Source organism: Cynocephalus volans, chromosome 4 (genome assembly GCF_027409185.1).
Source record: "Cynocephalus volans isolate mCynVol1 chromosome 4, mCynVol1.pri, whole genome shotgun sequence".
Taxonomy (NCBI): domain Eukaryota; kingdom Metazoa; phylum Chordata; class Mammalia; order Dermoptera; family Cynocephalidae; genus Cynocephalus; species Cynocephalus volans.
The window spans coordinates 89,156,477-89,180,308 of NC_084463.1; the positions used below are offsets into that span (position 1 = coordinate 89,156,477).

The 23,832-nt window shown below is 34.5% G+C and overlaps 1 protein-coding gene across 2 annotated transcripts in view; it reads right to left on the reverse strand.

Annotated features, from left to right (window-relative positions):
* EED (embryonic ectoderm development) overlaps positions 1-21,774 on the reverse strand; it is a 28,667-nt gene extending 6,893 nt beyond the window's left edge. The window contains exons 1-9 of one of the 2 annotated variants that reach the window (XM_063094068.1): positions 21,345-21,774; positions 16,624-16,776; positions 14,600-14,692; positions 12,299-12,364; positions 11,099-11,224; positions 10,270-10,351; positions 7,708-7,799; positions 5,588-5,721; positions 3,205-3,310 (exon numbers count right to left, since the gene is read on the reverse strand). In XM_063094068.1, coding sequence (XP_062950138.1) covers positions 3,205-3,310; positions 5,588-5,721; positions 7,708-7,799; positions 10,270-10,351; positions 11,099-11,224; positions 12,299-12,364; positions 14,600-14,692; positions 16,624-16,776; positions 21,345-21,458 — 966 coding nt within the window. In that variant the 5' untranslated portion in view covers positions 21,459-21,774. The remainder of the gene's footprint in view (positions 1-3,204; positions 3,311-5,587; positions 5,722-7,707; positions 7,800-10,269; positions 10,352-11,098; positions 11,225-12,298; positions 12,365-14,599; positions 14,693-16,623; positions 16,777-21,344) is intronic. The other variant, XM_063094067.1, reaches the window with a different exon arrangement.
* Between the last annotated feature and the right edge of the window lie 2,058 nt (positions 21,775-23,832).

Sequence of the window (23,832 nt, forward strand, 5' to 3'; positions counted from 1 at the left end):
AATTCTTCCAAACATTTGCAGATGAATTAACATCAATTCTATACAATCCCTTCCAGAAAACAGGAGACAGAACACTTGCCAATTCATTTTAAGAAGCCAGTATTACTGACACCAAAACCACACAAAAACAGTACAAAAAAAGAAAGCCTCAGACCAATATCGGATCTCATGAATATAGACACAAAAATCCCTAAAATATTAGCAAACAGAATTTGGCAACATATAAAAATAATACAGCATAACCAAGTAGGGTTTATTCCAGGGATACAAGGCTTCAAAACCTTGGTAATCAAGGGAATATTGATTGAGGGATCAATATTCAAAAACCAGTCAATATAATCCACCATATTAATAGGCTAAAGAAGAAAACCACATGATCATATCAACTGATGAAGAGAAAAGCATTCGACAAAACACCACCCATTCATGAAAAAACTCAAAAATTTAGGAAGAGGAGACAGTTCTCAACTTTCTCAACTTGACAGAGATTACCTACAAAAAACATACAACTATAAAATTATGAAAAACTGAATAACAAGTCAAAAATGTCTGCTCTTAACACTGTTATTCAACATAGGACTGAAAGTTCACCAGTGCAATAAAGCAAGGAAAGGAAATGAAAGCCATACCGATCAGAAGGGAAGAAATAAAACTGTTCCTATATGCAGATGACATGATTAGTCAACAAAGAAAATCCCAAGTAGTGTGTACACACACACACACACACACACACACACACAACCCTCTTGGAATAAGCAGTTTAGCTAGGTCACAGGTTTCAAGATCAATATGTAAATATCAATTGTATTTCTATATACTGGCACATGAAAACGGAAATTAAAAATACAATACCATTTATAATCGTAATACCTAGGTGTAAATCTAACAAAGCACAAACAGAACTTGTATGCTAAAAACTACAAATTGCTGATGATAAAAAGCAAAGAAAAACCAAATAAATGGAGAGACATACCATGTTCCTGGATTAGAAGACTCAGCATAAAGATATTAATTCTCCTCAAAATTATAAATAGGTTTAACACAATTCCAATCAAAATCTCCCTTCGTAAACAACATTCCAGAAGACTTTTTGTAAATTCAGACCAGATAACTCTAAAATTTATACAGAAAGACAAAGGAAATAGAATAGCTAATAATTTTGAAGAAGAATAAAGTGCGCAAAATCAATCTATCTGATTCCAAGACTTATTACAGAGCTACAATAATGAAGACCGTGTATGTAGTAGGTGAAGAGACAGACACGACCAATGGAACAGAACAGAAAAACCAGCAACAGCCCCACATAAGTATACCAAACAATTTTTGACAAAAGTGCAAAAGCAACCCAATGGATTTTTCAACAAATGGTGCTGGAGCAATTGGATATCTATAGAGAAAAAAATGAACTTCAAACTAAACCTCATACCTTACACAAAAATTAACTCAACATGGATCATACATTTAATGTAAAACGTAGCAGTATAAAACTTTTACAAGAAAACACAAGAGAAAATCTTCAAGGTCTAGGGCTTGAAGAGTTCTTAGACACATCAAAGGCATGACCCATTAAATAATTTTTTAAACATCAATAAATTGAACTTCATAAAAATTAAAAACATTTGCTCTGCAAAAGACCTGTTAAGAAGGTGAAGAGACAAGCTACAGACTAGAAGAAAATAGTTTCAAATTACATATCTGGCATAGGATTAATATTTAGAATATACTAAGAACTCTCAAAACTCAACAGTTAAAAAAAAAAATCCAATTAGAAAATGAGAAAAAGATATGAAAAGACATCACCAAAAAGGATATAATGAATGATAAATAAGCACATGAAAAAGATGTTCAACATCACTAACCATCAGGGAAATGCAAATTGAGACCACGATGAGATATCACTACACACCTATCAGAACAGCTAAAATAAAAAATAATGACAATACCAAATGCCGGCGAAGATTCGGAGACACTGGATCTCTCATACATTGCTGGTGGGAATGTAAAATGGCACGGCCACTCTGGAAAATAGTTTGGCAGTTTCTTAAAAAACTAAACAACTTAACCATGACCCAGCAATTGCCCTCCTAGGCATTTATCCCAGAGAAATGAAAACTTAAGTCCACACAAAAACCTGTACACAACTGTTCATCAGCAGCTTTATTTATAATAGCCCAAAACTGGAAACAACCAAAACAACCTGCAATATATGGTAAAATAAACTGTGGTACATCCAGACTATGAAATACTACTTAGCAATAAAAAAAAAAAAAAGAACTACTGATACAGGCAACAACTTGGATGGATCTCAAGGGCATTATACTGAGTGGAAAAAACCAGTCTTAAAAGGTCCAAAACTGTAACATTCTTGAAATGACAAAATTCACGTGATAAAATGACATCAAACTATACACACACATTGTACCAATGTCAATTTCCTGGATTTGATATTGTATTATAGTTATGTAAGATGTAACCATTGGGGGAAATTGGGTGAAGGTCATATGGGCCTCTCTGGACATCTTCGAAACTGAATCTAATCATTTCAAGATCAAGTTTAAGGGGGGAAAAAAATCAGTAAAACTATACTCATAAGGCCAAGAAAAAAAATAAATCAGGCTCTGCCCAAGAAAATGTGAAGTGCCCTGAAATCCATATCAAGAAACTTAGCAATTTCTCCAAATTTGACAATCCTAAATATTTAGATAACAGCACCAATAACTTCTCTAAACTATCAGCTAAACACACACACGCACACACGCACGCACGCACGCACGCACAAATAAATCCATCAACACTCCAGAGCAAGGGCTGGCAAACTATAGCCTATGAGCCAACTCCAGGCCATGTTTTTATTAATAAAATTTCATTGAAATAGACACAACTATACCAAAAAAACAAAACAAAACAAAACAAAAAGCTATTGGCTTTAGTTATTGGTTACTTTGCAACAACACTGAATATCAGAGAACAGTATCACCTTAAATTGGCTACACTTTTCATCATACTGGAGCACAAGGAGTTATAATTCACTGGCATGTTTATCCCTAAAACAAGTTTCCAAATCTATCAAAATATGACACACAAAAAAGGCAATTTCCCATCTGCCATTCAATTTAACAAACTACTTAAAAAACTGTGCTCCCTGCAAACTTCATATACGCACACACAAACAATGGAAGTACAGCTTAACTGCAGTTACCATACCTTGGAAAGTATCAAATCGCCTAACCATCGCACACAATCGACATAATTCCTATGTATGTCTCTGGTAGAAAAGTCAGGAAAGTGGATTTTCTGAGAAATAAATGGCCTGAAGGAAGAATGGAAATTTTAAAAGTTAAAAGAAAAAAGTATAGTAGAATCACACTGTTTTTCATTTTTGGATTTATAAAACTTTGAAAAGCAAATATATGACCATCAATTCCCGTGTTTGTAGATAACTGAACACTTTATCTGCCTATTGAGAGCTGAAGTCTCATTCCATTTTAAAAAAAATTTTCCCCCATTATCAGCTTTCATATTCAATTTTATTTTTGTCTTATGATATTTCATTTACAAAATTGCAGCTTCTTGCCTTTTACTATATATAGCCCAAAATTAATCACTTCAATTTTGGCTATCCTAACCAATGATAAACAAAATAAGAGATCTGATTGCAGGGATGAAAGTTTCTCATAGAAAATATACTAAGCTACCTACTCAATCCTTTAAAACTAAGCATGAATGTTCTATCAAAGTCAACATATCTAAAATATTTCTAAAGATAGTCATCTTTCTAGAAACAAAGAAACATCATTTCAAAGTCTGCTAAAGATAAGTTTAGTAGAGAGTCCTGCCTTGAGAAACAATTTCTGAAAATGGTACCTTGCAGGAATTTGACATTTATCAGTTAGGACTCTTCCAAATAATTTCTGTATTTAGGAAACTAAAATGTAGCACCATTTTCTTTCTTAAAGACATTTGTCGGAAGACAATAAACAAGACAAGCTGCTACCAACTCTGGAGTTAGTTAATTAATAGTACAGTACACCTAGCATTTCTAATCTAGTAAGTGATTCAGTTTTCATACTGAAGTAAACTACAGAAGTATGATATGCCATGAATTAGGTGTCTCAGGCAATCCACATGTCCTCTCCTTGCCTTTTCCTTCATGGTAAAAAGCATGTTTGGCTGCATCATCTCAAAAAATCCTTCCAATTCAAATCCTGGGATCTTTTGTTTGTTAAAACATTAAAATATTATTAATGATCTGATATAAATTCTTAACTCTGCTATAATCATGTTAATTGCTTTTTAGCCAAGTACATATTATAATCTTATGTCTAAACCTCTCTCAAGGAGAAGACCAGAATAACTCAATGTTATTTTCTGTCAGCTGTAAAATATCATTTGTATTTATTCCAGAGATCTGGAAAAGTAATTTAAAAATACAAATTTAACATTGTACTGGCCCATGGTGTTTTAAAGTACAAATCTGAAAGCTCTACTAATTCTTAGAGGCCACTGAAGTCTGGTCAATACTACTGCACTGAAATATTTGCTGATGCTTACAAATTTAACTAACAATCTATTAATAATATGGCTTGATAACAAGAAAATACTCTAGCACTTTGATAAAACAAATTATGAACAAAGTTAACATATGCACACATATGATGTTTATAGTGAAAGTGTTAATGACAGCCTGATAAGATCCTAAAAAGAGAGTACTGCATTAAGAATTGAGGCATTTCAAAAATACACTAAGAAAACTGCAGAAGTCCCCACCTCATAGTACCATGAAGCAAGACTCCTGTGTTTGAATTTTCTACATTTAACAGTTAACATCATTTAAAGGAAAGCATATCACATGAATTAGAGCTAACAATTCCATTTTTAAAAATTATAGATTACTATCTTGAATTAGAATTTACACTGTTAACAAATGTTACTTTAACATTATTCTAAAGTGTCTTTTACTCTATTCCACAAGTGTAAGTAATTTGGATTTTATAATTTAGAAGGCCAAGCACATACATACCTAAATAAAAATAAGTGAAATATACCACTAAATTAAGAAGAAAACACAATTTAAAGGGGATTTTGGAAACTGAGCCACAAACATTATTTAAAATAAAAGGCTTCCATTCTGTTTTGATAGCTCTGTTTCCCACAAGTCTGCAATTGGGACAAGATCACCAGGCCAGAGTGGCATCACCAGGGAGCCTTTTCTTTTTTTCTTCCCCCCCAAGCAGCTGTCAATCCAAGCCACTGGCATCATAGTTTCTTCTTTTTTGAATTAAAACCAACGTACCAGCAATAGTCCGCTCTCCCCTGGAATCTCTAACATGCTCTGTTTACATCGATAAACGCACTTAAGGAAAACAAACAATTTAAAGTTCATTTTAAAGTTAATGTACACATACATACATACATACATGGCTTCCATTTAAAAGGGGTGAATTTTATGGTATGTAAATATACCCTAATGTTACTAAAGAGGGGCTTCTAAGCTCTATGTTGGGTACTTATAAGAATTTTGGAAAAAGTAAAATACATCTTAACTCAACATGATATAGCAAATTGTTTTATATACTACAACTGTTACCTGTTAGTTTTATTTGGGTTATAATCATAAGATTCCTTAATTGCATTCATCATTCTCTTTGAATTGATCCTCCAAAGTTTAAGAGAGTGATCCATACCACAGGACATTATTTTTTCACCCAAAAGATCATAATCCTGTATGTAAAACAGAAAAGTTTAAGTATATAAATTACAGTCCCAAATTATATTTATCCAATTTTCACCTGATATACAATATGGTGAAAATTGTATTTCAAACCACAATAGTAACTACATTTTGGGTTTAATCTATCTAGGCCATAAATCTCAGTTTATCACTTTCAAGATTTAAAGTTTTGATTGGTTTTTCACTACCAGAGTATATAAGCTTGTATAATGTAAAAGGTAGGAAAATAAATTACTTGAATTTAGTTTTATCTATTCAATCATACTTAAATATTTATTTTGCTTGGTTTTGAAGGTAAATTGAATGCTATGGTAAAATAATTATTCTATGACACAAAAAGCTGAATGTATTTGTATTACTTTTCTTGTCCAACCCTGACCAAGCTATGAATCTATATGTGAAATTACATGAGTCCTTTAACAGCTAAAATTTTACTTTATCCTAAGTCAAAATCTTTCAGTTACATTGGTTTTTGAGTTTACTTTTTAAATGAGTAAAAAAAAAAAAGTCTAATGGAAGTAACAGATTTTAACTTTTTCATTTGCTTTTTACTAATTAATAGGCACTTGATAGATCACCTACTGTAACAACTTTATTTCATAGGTAGACAATGAGGCCCAGACACTATTTAATTTAGTACAAGGCACATAATGAGTTCATGAAAATCTCACACATCTATCCTCAAAGCAGTGAGCTCCTATATTTCAGAGAAGAGATATACATACACTGCTCTCATTATAAGAAATGACAACAAAGAGTTCTATTGAAGGAGAATATTTTCCTTACTAACCTTGGTATTTTGTGTTAATCCAACCTTTGAATTAATTATGCACACTTACAAGACCCTAACAGCTTTAGGTTTGGTGTTTATTGAACAAGTCTGGTTGCTGCTACTTCTAATTAACTCACTGTCAATAGCAATAAGACATCCTTAGAGTCAGCAGCTCTAATTCAGAGTTCTTTATAAAGGAGGGTACACATAAAGCCAGATGCAGAATGCTACTCCAACTTTTAGAAAATCCAAGTTGACAGGGTCTCTTCTAAGGTAGGTATGATTCTCACAAAGGCATACAAACCTCAACTATAGGAATATTTTAGTACTGCCAATTAAAACACTACATGCTTCAAAATATGATAACTCTTTGCATAGTTTAATTAAAAAGAACTGAAGAGGTGTAAAATTACTGAAGAAACCAAGTGAGCTATATACATGGAACATAAGTAAAGCTAAAATAATGTAAAAATCTGAAACCTGACTAAGAACATTTGTATCATACATAACAGATTAATGGACTATAATACATCAATATAAATATCTGCTTATTGTTAAAAATAATCAACTAATAGTCTTGTATAATAATATGCCACCGAAAGAGCTGAAACTCAGTGTGACCACAACAAAATATTTCCTAAAAGTGATTAACTATTCGACTTCAAAGAAAAGATCAAAGTGTTTCTTAATGACTAACTAGTTAATTTTTTTTCCTTTAATAACTGAGAACCAGCAAAACAAACATTAACTTGGTGATTTTAGATTAAAAGGAGAGGAACAAGTTCATAGCATTCTTTCATGAGAATCTAGGCTTTGGTATAGATAAAGTGCAGGTAATGTAAAAAAAAACAAAAACAAACCTTGATTTACTTTATTCCTTCCACTTTAAGGTTAAAATCTCGTATATCGGGCCGACCCCGTGGCGCACTCGGGAGAGTGCGGCGCTGGGAGCGCAGCGACGCTCCCACCGCGGGTTCGGATCCTATATAGGAATGGCCGGTGCGCTCACTGGCTGAGTACCGGTCACGAAAAAGACAAAAAAAAAAAAAAAAAAAAAAAAATCTCGTATATCAAACGTAAGTGAAATGACAGCCTGGCAGGCTATCTGAAACAAACATATGTTTTCTTATATGGAAAGAGTTCCATGGGGATTGTTCACAGCTATGTAAACCTGAAGGTCACTGCCCTGCAGCTTTCAACTTACAGCACTCAGAACTTCATCTCTGTGCCCTTCCACACCTCCAAATATTGCCACCAGAGTGTCCGTTTGGATATTCCATAATCGTAAAGCATGATCTAGTATAAACATACAAAAAATTAAGATAAACTTTTATCATTCATTTACTATGAATTTTCAATACCTCCTTAAAGAAGTAAAAACCACAAAAGTTTGAATTTAAGTTATGCAAAGTAAAGACTAAGAATGAAAACTCCATATTAGATAGTAACTTAAAATATTTACATCTCATGTTGAATTAACTAATCTAGATAAGAAATATTTATGTGGTTGTGAAAATATTTTAAGTTTATTTACTTTAAATAATTTTCTTTAAATAATATCCTAATTTGATGGAGATATACTCAAACTTTTGAGATAAAATAAATACTTAGGGATTTGACATAAATAACTTTATATTAGGCCACAGAACAAAATGCTAGGCTTTTCTCTTCACCACACTTACATTAACAAATTGAAGGGAACTGAGTAGATTTATAAGATTTCTACATTAAGGTCAAAATATGATTAAAAATTACATACATAATATAATAATCCTCCCTTAAAAATTCTATAGCTGTAATTTGAACAATCTTTTCTAGTAAATGTTAATAAGGAATATACAGCAACAGAAATGTCATGTAGACATACTGTACATGAACACATTAACATAGTACATAATACCATGAGACAGTAATACATTGTATTAACAATGGAAATTAATATTACTGTAAAAAATAATTTCTTGATTCCAACTGTGAAGACACACACACACACACACACACACACACACACACACACACACACACACACACACACACACACACACACACACACACACACACACACACACACACACACACACACACACACACACACACACACACACACACACACACACACACACACACACACACACACCCCACCTCAGAAATGGTAACTCTATGTTTAACATTTTGAGGAACTGCTAGACTGTTTTTCAAAGTGGTTACATTTTACATTTCCACCAGCAATGTTTGAAGGGAGTTCCAATTTCTCCATATCCCAGTCAACACTTGTTATTGTCTGCCTTTTTTATTACAACCATCCTAAGTAGATGTGAAATCACATCTCATTGTGGTTTTGACTTGTATTTCCCTACTGATTGATGATGTTGAACATCTTTTCATGTGTTCACTGACTACTTGTGTATGTTCTTTGGAGAAATGTCTATTCAGAACTTTTGCCCATTTTTTAATTGGGTTGTCTTTTTATTGTTGAGCTATAAGAGTTCTTAATAAATGTCCCTTATTAGATATACTATTTATAGATATTTTCTCCTGTTCTTTAGGTTGTCTTTTTATTTTCTTGATGGTATCATTTGCAGCAAAATTCCTACTCATTTTGAAAAGTTGTTTGATTAAAAAAAAAAAAAAAAAAAAATGCCCTTACTGACACAATAAGGGAAGATCAGGGTTAAAAATTATGATACTTAGAACAATGTCACAGTGAGGCATTATGACCTATTCACTTGTACAGTAGTACCTGAGCCCAACTACTGTTATCAAGACACAAGAAAAAGTAATCAATTCTTCCTAGCTGGGGTGATTTCCAAACTTAACACCTTGGCACTTACAGAAAAATGACACTGAAACATTTTCATACTAGAGTTTAAATTTGAAGACATTCTTTAACCTGAGTAGATTGCCAGGGAGATTACAGGTATAACAAAACAAGGCTAAGAAAAGAATAAACTTGTCTAGAAAAACAAAGGAGAAATGTAAAGAGGAAAAGGCAATCAGGAGGAGAATGCGGAAATAACCTAACTTATTTCAGAGAGATCAGAAATGATTAAGAGGCCTGTCTAAACACAGAATAAACTTTAACGCCAGTACAGGCATAAAGAGCAATGCAAGGCCTTTTCTTTATAAGAAATACTTCAAAGAGCTTATGCTGGAGAACTTAGCATTTGACGGAATTCTATAGGGAATCCTTTATAAAACAAAAGCTTTTAAAAAATTTTTTTTAAAGCAATATGGATTTTCATATGCAGAATTTCTTATTATATAGTTGGACAGAGTGATGGTAACTGGTAAGATAATTTGCAAAACTGGCTTAAAAACTTTTAAAAATGTCATAACCGGTGATAAGCCACCTAAAATTGATGAAACAATGTAATTATTCAACTGAGGATGAAGCTTTAGAACTATCACAATACAATATGGTAAATAAGAAGGGTAACATATACTTAATTCTTAGTACCGATTATTTTACTTATGTCTAATGTTAACAAACCTAAGTATACTTCACAGTCTCTGTCCCCAGTTCTTGGTCTGGAGAGGTTAATAGCAAGGGATCTTCAAAAAGTTAATGGAAAGATTTGTATTAGCTTTTAATTCTATTTTACCATGAACTTTTTTGAAGTTCCCTCATATAGCCTAAGATTTTTCTACTATAATTTTCTGTTAGAAATTTTTGTTTAATTTAGCTTTTTTTTCTTTCAAACACTATTTGTTCCCTAGAAAAAATTATTCCCAAATAAGTAGGACTGGAAACACTTGCTTCTCTTACCTTTACTTACTGACAGGAGAAGATTTGGATCTCTTGGGTGGAATTTCAGCTCATTGATAGCATTTCCATGGCCAACATAATGCTACAATAAATTTAAAACATTTAAAACATTTCAAGCTTCATATCCCCAAATCAATAAATTCTCTTCAACAAATCTTAAGGGAATGTAAAAATAGTTTCATGTAAAGTAGTGGTTCTCAACCTTGGCTGCATATTAAAATCACCCAACAAACATGAAGAAAAAAAAAGATGCTGAAGTCCCACCTGCAGATATTCTGATTTGCTTGGATTAGCAGAGGCTCAGGTATCGGTAGTGTTTAAAAGACCCTTAGGTGATTCTTAGGTAGTGTTTAAAAGACCCTTAGGTGATTCCAATGTACCCCCAGGGTTAAAAACAGCCGATTAAAGTGATGTATAAAACTTGTCTTCATAACAACTTCCCAGGCTTCACCATTCAGTTCATTACAAGGTGCTCTTAACTCTACACCGCCCAGTTTGGGAGTTTTAGAAAATGAACTCACTCTTCAGTTATTGTTCCTTTAGAGACTCCCAAAGCAAAGCAAAGCAAACCAAAGCAAGGCAAGGCAGAAGGAGGGAAATGATTTAAAAAGAAAACACTGCAAATATTAACATTTTCCCACTTATTTCTTAATTTACATTACCCAAATGTGACGAAAGTCAAAAGACTTATCTAAAGAAAGTAATAAGCAAAGTACAAAACAAATCAGAAATTTTACAGTCATCGATTCCATTAGTTTTAAATTCAACATGACAAGTTTTCACAGGTGTACATTCAAAAGAAGATCTACAATTTAACCAGAAAACCCACCTTTATACACTGCATTGTTATGGGATTAATTATCCTAATTATGCCTCTAGATCCAGCTACAGCTAGCAGAGGATGGCTTGTATTGCTATCATACGTCCACGCACAAGTGTAAAAGTTTTCATCAGCCTAAGATGCCATAGTTAAGAATTATTATGTTTTTGAAAAATAATTATGTCAATGATTACAATTCACAGAAACCTCCAAAGAATTGTTAAATTTCTTAGTTTTCTTTATACAACCACATATATACAATGATGATTTTAGGTGTAAAATCCACACCAAATAATCAAACAAAACCAGTCCCTCCAATCTATTTTGTTTGTTATTTGTTTGTATAACTTCTCAACTCTTATCACTGTAATGCCAAAACAGCCACAAACAATATGTAAACAAATAGACATGCCTGTGTTCCAATAAACTATGTAAAAAACAAACCAAAAAAACCCAAAAGGTGGCCAGTATGCTGGATGTAGATTGCTAACAACTCCTCTATTCCTATACTTCTGACTATAAATACCTAAATAAAAATGAATGACTACTCAGTTTTCCATCATTTTTTGCATGAGAGCTTCCCAATATGGCAACAGGTCACTTCTTTCCTTATCATCTAGAGAAGACAATGTCTTTGCCTTGTCTTGCTTACTAAGTTTTTCAAATGGATCTGGAAGGAACATCTTAGCAGCTTTTGCTGCTCTAACCCTTGACTTTTTAAATTTTTCCTTTTGTTTATGAACCCATGTTTTGCAATATTTTATTTCCTAAACTGCACGCTTAATTTTTCCCTCTAGGCTTTGTTCATTAAATACTCGGAATGACTGCCCGACTGCTTGTCACAGCTTCAGTGCTTCAGATCAACTCAAGTTCATCATTATAATGCCAATGAAATGATAAAATCCTAGGCAAAGTCAAAGAAACATAAGGGTTTAGCTAGTCTCTGCTAACATTTTCTATTACTGGATTTCTAATGCTCATCTCTCTAGCCACTTGCACCCGCCACCGTGTTCACCCCACAACAGATTTCTAAAAATGGGGAAAACTAGATACCAGGATTCTCTTGGGTGGTAGTGATAGTGAAGGAACCGCACTGGCTAGAGTTAAAAAAGGACAATAACTTCAGGAAATCAATTTAGAATAGTCATGGTGTACTTATTAAAAATAAATTTCTTTGACCAAAGATATCAAAAACCCAGGAAAGGATACATCAGCATCCACATAAGATTGCAACAACCGGATTTCTCCTTGTGAATGACATTCATATAAGGTAACCTAATGGAAACAAAAATACAGTATATTTCATCAGGTATCGAAACATATTCTCTTCAGCTTTTAAACATGTTTTAGATATAATTATATCTTAAAGATACTACAGAAACTATTGCTTTAAAATAGCTCCTTTCAATTTAAAGAAACCATTATAAAGTCCATGTTTTATATAATATCCAGATATTATAAATACTGTAGTAATAACAGTTTCTATTTCCAATCTTTTAAACTTATATATTTCATCCACATAATTGCACCAACTCTTCAAAATGAATAAAGCTGAAACCCCAAAGGAATTGTGGTTTATCACCCTTTAATTAAAATCATAATAAAAAAGTTTTGGGGTAGTTTTAAATCACTTAGGTTTTAGTTACACATTTAAAAATTCTACAATTTGTCTAATAAATTATTTTCACAGGCATGGCTAATCAAACGTTAACTTTCCTCTGTATAGTGGCCCTTTCCTCTAATATTCTCACAATATTCTTTATAAGGCTGCTAACTAGGTGATATTTTCCTTTTTCTTCCCTTTAAAGAAATACTAAGAGCAGGTCTTTTTATAATTCAATAAACTATATAACACCTTTCAATGTTATTTTAAATGAGAATACGGATTCTTTTCTTGGCCTAGAACACTGCAATAAGCATTACATTGCTTATAATGCACAATTTGTACAATAAGCATAGATTATACCAATGCTGGTACTACCATGGCTAAATGGTGATGTATTATCACAGGTTTATAGTAATGTCTTAAAAGTGGATTCAGAATTAATTAATGGGCTACATTCCCAACTCCAAAAACCCCTCAAAATTTTCTTGAAACTACACCACATTTCCTGTGAATTGTTGTTTCAAAGAATTTAGAAAGTAAACGATAAGCAGGCTACATATCACACAACCTATGTTTGGCTGAACATCAAAAAAACCCTGCTGTCCTCTGTTATAAACACCAATGTTAACTTTCAAATACTCAGAACTTCAATGACTTTGTCAAATAGTAAAAGCACCAGAGCCCAAAATGTAATTAAAACTTTCTTAAAAGAGCACCCAGGAAAAACTACATAAAGCTAAATTTGACTATTTAGAAAACACGAATAGAAAGGTCTAGACCAGACTGAATGGATATGCATTCCTATGATTCTCAAACTTTTAGAAAAGAAAAAAAACTTGGAAATATACAAACATTTAAAAAATACTGAAAGTTAATTTTGACTGAGAACAGAATAGGAACAGTATGAAACAGAAATAAATACAGGAAACTAGTAGTGTGCATTAAAAATCATGCATTTCTCTAAAAATCTTAGCACAATTACTTAAGAAGCATAAAATATTATTTTACTCAAAGTAATTGATGGAACATCTCAGATTCACCTGTTTCCCCTCTATGTTGAGCGTAGAGGAAGTGACTTTTGTCATCAACTCATATCCAATTAGTCTATTTCCTCCATATTTCTTTCTCTGAATATACCAACCTATTTCTATGCTATTACTCTTAACTCCTAGAACAGTACTAAACAGACTACTAGAATGTTAACTAATAAAGACTTAAGAGGACAACTTTACCTGAGGTAATTTCAACTTTTAACAAAATACTCTCCAAATTCCCTAAATAGCACTAGAGAATCTTCCTATTCTCCACTCATTTAGAAGTGAATGAAATGAATTAACAAATCTTTGCAATCCACCTGTTCAGCACCTCATTTAACTAAAAAGTTAAATAATGGTTTATGTTAAATGTGCCAGCATGGTTCTCTCCACCCATTTCTCTCAGTTCAAGATACTTTTGACTTCCTTAAAAGCAAACTCAAACAAATGTTTATTGCAAATAATTAAAATACTTTCAATAACTACTGAAATTCCCTGGATTTATGCTTTTATTTACAGAACGACTAATTACATTATCTTAAAAAACCACAAACTTCTCCTATTTGAATAAATAACAGTATCATTACAAAAAAAGGAAAGTCAATTCTTTCAACCACTCAAAATACTGATAAAGACAAATATAAAACCTGTTTCATGAACAACTGGGAGAAATATATTAAATAAAGACATATTTTCAGTCACAAATACTAGTTTTAATTTGACGATTCTTAGACAGCTTCACTCTCACATAAAAAAAATTAACCAGCTATATAAAATTTACTTGAAAATCATATCAAATGATTCAATGTGGTATTAACACTAGATAATTCAATAATCAAGCCAATGTCAAACAGATCCCTTAACACTCACTCTGTTGCTTCCTACAGTTGCAAACACTAATGGATCTCCTTCTTTACTGTGCCAGTTAAATTGAACTCCAAACAATGGCTGGTTATGATCTTCCTATAAAATAATCATAAAATAAGAAAAATAAATATATCTTAGAAACCAAAAAATGGCAGTAAACTAAACTTGCCCCTTTTAACTTTTTTCCAAAATGCAATCTATTATTTTGTGTATCATATATAAGCTGACTTTTGACACTAAAAAGATATCTACTAGTCCAGTTTTTACATTTTAAATATCATGTATGATAAACTTTTACAACAATCAAAGACTTAAACCACAGGTTAGGTAATGTCTATTTATCTATGAAAACATTTTGATATTTGCCTTTTATTATCTTAAACCCAACCATATTCTTCTGAATCATATTATTGTTTATACTAGTTTATGTTAAACTAGTATAGTTTATACTAGATAATTTTGGTAGACATATTTAACCTCTTGGGCCATAAGGACACAATTTATTGTTCTGAAATAGGAAACTAGCAAATGGCCTTCAAGAGGTAATATATCTCCTTTGACATTTGCTAAATTTTATTAGGCTTAATTTTTCCCTTGTAAAGTGAAACATAACAGAATCCACTTAAATCATTGCATTCTATTAGTCCTGTTGAAATAACTTTAAATAATCCTGGATTTGGGTCTTAAAAGGAAAATATCCCAAGAGGTTTTATAATGAATACTTGGGGGCGAGGGTGGACTGTAACTTCACAGTTAATGAAGAGGCTACATATAAGGAGATATACAAAAAACAATTATTCACTTTTATTCACCAAGTTATTTTTCAGCTTTAGGATTTTACTAGCAACCTGGCATTTAACACTAACTTTCATGTTCACTTTAAAGCACTGCTTTCACTTTTAAAGTGTAACAACTTTTATTTTATCATTTGAAAAACAACAGCTTTAGGCTTTTGAAATATTTAAATGGTAGTTTAAAACACCTTCCAGATATAGTACTTAAAAGTAATAGGTTAACCTAAGTAAATATTAACATTAAACTATAATGGATACTTTGCCTTCTTTTTTAATATGCTGAAATTAATTTCTCTCCTTTTATGGAGGTATAATGAGACACAATGAGCACCAAATTTTTTGACAGTCAGGAAAATGTCATGCTTTCCCAAAACTTCAGCTAAGGGTATATTTAGATATTTAGAAAAGGTTTTAATTTACATATGTATGAGATAATGTAATGTACATTTTTTCTCAGAATAGGAAAAATAACCCCAAATTAAAAAAACAGAAAGTGGATATATATATAAAAGAAAACATCTTAATCAAACATCAGTAATACTTTTTGTATAGTAAATAAAAATACCATTGAGGACACAGTAGTTTTTTTTTTTTTTCTTTGATGGCTGGTACAAGGATCAAACCCCAGACAACCTTGCTGTTAACAGCACCACACTCTAACAAACTGAGCTAACCAGCCAGTCAAGGAAACAGTAATTTAAATAAAAAACCCCTTGTTTTCCCCAAATATTGAATATTCAAAAGTTTTTAAAAGTTCATGTCTTTTTCTCTGAAAACAATTACAAATAAAACAAAGAACAAGTGTTAAAGTTTTAAAAACTGTACAAAATAAGACATCTGTTTCAATTTACAGTGACTCAAAGTTAATGAGTCCCATTCAGTTCTTTTTAATAACTGGTGCCAGAAGTGGCTTATGTTTTTTAAGTTTTACCAACATATAAAGAGTAACATTTCTCAAAATCTTTTATTTAATACAAAAAGTAAAACAAAACCAGTCTGCAATATTCAGTGTTACACATTTAAATTAAAACAACAAAAGAGAACAACAACAACAAAAAACATGGGATGGATTATAATAAATACACAGCCTGAATTACCAAAAAGAACTTCAAAACACTGTAACTTTAAATATTTTAAACTTGACAGAGTATCTTGAGTATAAAATGTGTACTGCTGAGAAATAATTCTGAGGCCTAGCACTCAACCCAAAGGTTCTGTCTTCTTTGCACATACCTTGAGACTATTTACACATTTGAAAGAATATTTGCATTTCTTTGACTTCCATTTTCCCTTTCCCCAACTTTTCCTTCCAGGTGCATTTGGCGTATTTGTAGGTGTATCAGGGCGTTCAGTGTTTGTACCACTTTCTATACTGACAGCATCATCCTGTAAGCAGTAAATTGGGAAAAATTACATGAAATAGCAAAACTGTATTTAGCACCAAATGACTATGTACTGGGAAGATGCTGACTGAACTAAATGAAGATATTTCTGCAAAAAATGGAAAAGTTTATTCTTGCTTCCAAATAAGGATAAAAAGTAAACTAGCTACAGACTAGAATTTTTGTAGACATTTTATATTACAGCAAAAATGAAAAAAAAATTACTGATCAGAATGACAACAGAAAAGTAATCTTGTCTTTAAATAATAAGGTACTGGTCTGTGTCAGCCACTTTAAGACACTGGATCATCTAATCTTCACAGCTCTTCACAGAAGGTATTGTTAGATAAGGAAATGCTGTTAAGAAAGCTTAACTGGTCTCTTGCTGGTAAGGGTTGCTGGCATTCAAACCCAAAGCTGTGACTCCCAAATCTGACTGATCTACATGTCTTCATAATTTATCTGGCTGTTGCTCAGTTTGGAGCATGGGAGTGGGTGGCCATTTGAGGCAGGAACTTCCTACTTTAGATGCAGTTTAACAAGCATTTTCCTACTTTAGATGTTTTTCAAAACCTGCTATTCAAAGTCTGCTTATTTATAACACAAACCATTAAGAATCTTTTTTAAGTCCTAAATATTTAGTGCTATTTACAAGTGAAATCTGCCTCATAGCTCTAAATTAATAGTAATACTCATCTATTACAACTGCAGAAACTCCAAAGTTAAAGTAAAATCCTTCCAAATACAGAAATGACTGTAGGAAACCTTGAAATTTCTCCTAATTTATACTTTATCTCCAGTCCAGAAGATATATTAATGGCCCTTTAATCTCAGAAGAGGATTTCACTGCCTCCTCTGATTATGGATTCCAATGTCTTCTTTGGAATAAAGAGATTTATTTAAACATATGACCTTAGGGCAGTAGTTACTAAATTCATTCCAGAGGAAGCCTTTTTTCCATGCAGTGCCTGCCTATTAACATCTGTTAGAACACAGTCTAGGAAACACTGCCTTAGGGGCTATTTCTAAATTATTGCTTCCTAAAGCTGGTTTTATGATATTACAGAAGGTTAAAAATTAACTAGAGTGTCAAAAGGTATATAAAAAAAATCATATTAATTCACTTAAAAACAATATGGTATTATACAGTTCTTTGGGGTGTTCAAAACTTCAAATGGCTCCAAAATGAAATGCTTTTTAAAAAAACACACTATTCTGCAATATACTAATTATCTAGACAAAAACAGGAATAAAGTGAATACGTGGCACACAGCAGGTGCTCAAAAAAATTTTTTTAATGTAATTTAATGTAAATGTAATTAGTCTTTGTAGAAACAGAAAATGTAAAATTTTAAAGGTGGGTTCCTAGGTTGAAATCCCAGTTTTTCTCTCTCCTTATTTCTCCCCACCTTTCAGTTGTATTTACATAGTCAAGATCGAGTGCAGAAAACAATTGTGTGTCTCAATGAAAAACTATGGCATTATTTATAGCACACCCTTCCAGATTTTCAGATTATAGCCCTCTTCACTGTCTTTGAGCTACCGTACAACTCTTTTTAGACAACTGACAGACACACAAATTTTCTCTCCAGAGTAGAGGTTCAAAATGTCTTCTATTCCACTCAATGGAAAAAAATTTGTTTCCATATGCAATTCATCTCTACATTCCTTTACTCCATATAAATTTGTATAATTTTGACTTTTCTGAGTTAACCAGTTATAACATTTGCCTGGTTCCCTCGTGAGAGTAAAATAACATTTTTAACACGTGTTCACTTACCTTTTTTCCTAAAAAATTACCTTTTAGAGAAATAAAATAATTAAAACTCTTAGGCATTTATACACCAGCTTCTTTACCTTCTGGCTAAACAATGAACTGTCAGTAAAGAGGCCACACAAAACACTATCAATTAGAGGGCACACTACATATTACACTTCTGATCACTTAATTTACCTATCTCCTCCAAAGGCAAATCAAGACAGAATCAAATGGAAAGGTAATACAGTCACAAAATCAAATCGTTGCTGAGTATCTAATATGTGTACAGGCTGACTTTCACCCTAGCCCTTCCTCAAAGTACAGGATGATACTGTGCAACAGATGGGGTACTATTATCTTTATTTGCCCAACAAAGAAATAGACACAGAAATAGTAATTTGTCCCTAATCTTGTCACAGGTAACATAAGCAAAAGACAAGTCTCCAGATTCAGCACTCTGATCTTAGTACCAAGGCAACGCATTAGTACTCTTCCAAAAGCTAACTACTCTGTAGTCATATAAACTTAAAAAGATTGATCAAATGGCAGATAATATGTACAATGAATTTAAAATAAGTCCTTTCAATTCTTTGACTCACTTAAACAGTAGCAACTGCTCAGGTTACTTTACTTCCAACTCAAAAACACATTCTTCCCCCACCTGCCTTTGCCCTTCTTTTGTCATTATTCAGCTCCCTCAAGAGTTAAACCACTGCCCTTGTTAGTTTTTTCTGAACTCACTTTTATACAATGTTCCGTACTGCCTTCCCTAACCTACATCCTAGGTCAGGGTCCTTGGATGGAATTCAGAGGGCCTGTTAAAAAAAAAAATTGCATCTTAATTTTCACCACCTTTAACTGAAATTTAACACTTCCTTCTTTTATAATATAGGCAACATACATACTAATGTTACTGCAGTTGTGACTTTGTCACCAATGGAAATCAGGTATTTTTGTATCTTTGTACTTGCTGAAGATCTGGAAAATTTTTTTATGTCCATCACTACTATCAGACCCACTGCTACTTGCTACAGATCTTGTTACTTAAAGCACATATATTACTACATCTAGAAAATTTGTTTTAAAAATATTTTTATAACATATTTTACAATTTTGTAATTTATTTTGCTTGTAACCTTATATACCATATATTGTGCATTTAAAAATGTCATTCTGAGAGGACTCCACAGGATTCATTGGGGCACTGAAAGTACTCCTCTAAGCCTGTTACTTATCTTATTTAATCCTCACCAATACCCCCCGAGGTAAATACCACCATCTTCATTTTAAAAGTAAGAAACTGAGGCAACTAGATCAACTACGTTGCTCATGGTCAAACAACCAGTTAGTAAAGTGGGGATTTTAACCTAATATTTGAATACAGCATCTGTGCTCTTTATTGCTAGTCTAATCTGCCTAGAGAAATTAAAGAAAAGGCAGAAATAAAATTAAAAGGCTCCAAGGACAGTAATGAAGAGGACCAAAAATTTTAGACCATCATACACAGTGAGATTGGGGAGCACAAAAAGCAAGAAAAAAAAGATTTAAAGTAACATTTAAGACCCAAGTCCAGGATCCCACAAACTAACAATCCCCCAAATACCTTTCTTCTCTCTGCAAAAAGAATCCTTTCTCTTCTCTTCAGTGAAAATCTCTGTCATGACACCATGCCACATATGTGCTTCCGTCAGTGTTTATGATGTAGAACTTAGGAATTGAATGTGTGAGATTTAACATTTATTCCTGAAACTAGCCAAATTCAGAAAATTAAGAACATAACACCACTCTTCTAAAACACTTAAAGGATTAAAAAAGACATTCAGAAGTTGTTGCCATATATCGGGAGAAAAGTGTTCACATTTTGGAGTAATATCTTTGAATGAATTGTCACGGCATTTCGCTGACGTTATTGGATATCTACTTAAAATATAAAACTGAAAAGTTATTAATGTCAATTCGGTTACTGCTGGCGAGTCTCTTAAACACAGTTGGGTTAACTGTCGGGACTAGTTGATTACCATATCCATTCAGAGCTTTAAAAAAAATCTCATTCCAAAACGCCTCACAGTTGCCGAAGCCACGAGCCCACGCCTAAATACACCTGCCTTTACCACCGCTGCCCAAAGTCTTCCAAGTCGTCCCCTTTACGTTAAGTAACAACTTTCAAAGCTGAATCCATCCCCTCACATTTCTCCCTCAAAGGTTGTTCCCCCTCCAAGTGAGAAGCCGACCCTCTCAATTCTGCTACTCCTACAGAAAAGGCGACGCTAAGGCACACTCCGTCTCCCCAGACAGGTCAGGAGCAGACACAAAACCCCCTTTTAAAAAGTCACCCAAACCCATTAAGTAGAAAATCTATACTTTCCATCCTGAAGATTCTAAGGGGTCTAAGAGTGACACGGCCCCCAAACTCTTCTAAAAGAGTCCCTGACAAACTGCCCCCTCCTTCCAAATTTCTTAGAAAAATCTCTAACATGCCTTTTAAACTACTGGAATCTCAGATGTGCACTCTCCTCTAAATCTCCCCAAGGCCCCAAACACTCTCCGTTCACACGCAGAAGTCTCAGAAGCAGACCTCTCAGACCAACAAAATCACTTAAACCACTCTCGGCCAAGTTTCTGCTTGCCCTTGGCCCCGGCTCAAATTCCGCACAGAGACAAGTTCGATTTTCTCCTGCACGCCCGCGTTTTCCTGAGTAGAGGGTGACACCTCTCCCTCCCCCCACAGCCGCCCGCCCGCCCCCGCGCGTAGTTTTAAAAGAACTTAAAACTTCCACTCCAGAGTCCCCACGACTGCTCAGGGCTGCACTCACATTCTCGTCTCCAGAGAGGTCCGGGTTGCTGTTCTCGTCGCTGCTCAGCTTCTGCTTCTTAGCCGCAGGCATGTCTGTTCCCGCCGGCGCTGTCGGCACTTCCCTCTCGGACATATTCCTCCGCCTCCCTCCAGGTTCCTGCCGCCTCGGGCGGGGCCTCCGCCACACCGCCGTCAAGCAAGCCCGGCCGGAGCTTGCCGCAAAGCTGCCGCTGCCGCCGCCACCTCCACCGCTCCCCCCACTGTCGCAAATCGCGCCCAGCCGCCGAGGCGGGCGTGCGTGCGACCCCGCCACACTGCTGAAAAAGGGGCGCGCTCGCGCGCCCTCCCGCGCGGCTTCCTGACTCTTTGCCCTTCCCTACTCTCGTCTTGCCCTTTTCCCGCCGCCCTCCCGGCAATTTGCACGGAGACGTATGATCCGTTGGCTTAAGAGAGCAGTATTTAGTATGTCACCCTTTCCCACCACCGCCTCGAAAAGAAGAGGCAGAACTCAAAGGGATATTCCCTCACCCCCTTCCTCCTTCCAAAGACGTTTCAGCCGCAATTGGCCCAATCCTTCGATCTTCGACCGGCTGCAAGCGAGCGAGTCTGTGGAATGGACTAGACCACCAATGTACCCAGGGACGGGGGAAGATACGAGAAGTCACTTCTTGCTTTAGCTGTGTATGCCAAATGTCCTTACTGTTCACCTTAGAGGTTAATGTTTCCACATTATTCATGGAACTATTCACAACCTAGTTTTTGTTTGAGGATAGAAACTCAAAAAATGTAGACGGCTGCCCACCTGTCTCCCCCACGTAGCAAATGGAAGGCACCCACCAGGAGATGCGCATGCGCTGAGGCGTATGCTCGCGCAGGGTTGTCAAGACCAGGCCCCTCCTCTTTTCGAAATCTTGTTTGCTGAGCCAGGTAGTCTTCTACTGGGTTTTCGCAGCCCCGGATGGATTTCAAAGCGCTGCGAAATCGTAGTCTCTGGATGCGCCCTGAATTCTTGACGAGTATTTATTCTGATGAATATTTATTGCGATGAATGATTATCCTCGCCCAGTTGGTGCCAATATTGGTTAAGGTTTAAGTAGAAATATCCTAAAATTACATGATTCTAGAGTCCAGTGAGTTACAAGCCAAGTGCTCTTTTTAACTGCTAAGGGATTCGCAAGGCCCTGGACAACGCCAAGGCCTATAAATCAGTGGTCATCTCCATCTATGTATGAGAGTATGAGACTTAAACGACGGACAAATTTTGGGTTTGTTATTTTTTTTTAATTTATTTTTTTTTTTTTGCATATCAGATACGCTAAATTTTTAGGGGAAGACAACAAAATTGTTAATACTTCACCAACATATTTGTCTCTGTTACCATATCTGGGCTCCTGACAGGTGCAAAATATATTGCTGAGCCTTAGTAGATTTGTTAGATGGATCATTTAAGCCATGTAACTGAATGAGCGGCAGGAAAAGGAGAATGTTGACAAAAAACAAAGTACAGTCTCCCCTCCCCCCTTTTTTATTTTTTGTTTTTTATCTTTGGTGGCTGGCTGGTAAGGAGATCAGAACCGTTGACTTTGGTGTTGTCAGCACCACCATCTATCGAGTGAGCTAACTGGTTAGCCGTCCTCCCTCCTTTTTAGAACATAGTTGTGACTACTTATCTTTCTGGACCTTAGTGTCCCCATATGTAAAAATGAGGAGGTAGGAAGAGACCTAACATTTCCTGAGCACCTACTTGATACTCTATGTATTTTCTCTTTTAGACCTCCTTACATCACTTAGTGGATAACCTCTCTAGTGTGCCCCATTCATAAAATTCTAGTACACTTGAATTACTTCCGTACGATGCCTTTACAGCAAGAATATCAGTTTCACTATAGGCAGATTGAGAGTTACTCTTGCTTTTGGAGATAAGGAGAACTCTCGGTTGAGAATGAGAAAAGCAAGGGTAGAATAAGAGGTTTTTGCAGTGAAGACTCAGGAAAAGTGAGGAAGCTGGAAAAAATTGAAGTGCAGGTCTTAATAATAATAATTGCAGTTATTTGTTGAACACGTCTAAACTGCCAGTCCTCAGTTGGTGAGAGAGGGATGAGACAAGGTTTTCACTGGCAGAGATGGACATACTCCCCTTTGTTGGGAAGGACATTTGTCAAATATAACTCTACAAGTAGAGGATAATAACTAAAGCATTTCAAATCCAAATTACTCTGTGCATGTGGGGTCAGTGGGAGCTGGGAAGTGGGAGTCGACCTCTAGTAATAAAATTAGAAAAGTGCTGAACAGTTGGACACATATGGGTAGAAAATGCCTTGCAGCATTCATGTTATCTGTAACAAAGCAAAAATATATTAAAGAGTCTTATTAAAACTTGGAGGGATTATTCTTTAAATTTTTCTGATAAATGGAAATTAGTTCCTATTCATTATTACTGTTAAAGAAAAAATTATTCTAAAACTTGTTAAAACGGCAAGAAAGCCCTCAATGAGGACTGTTTTGAT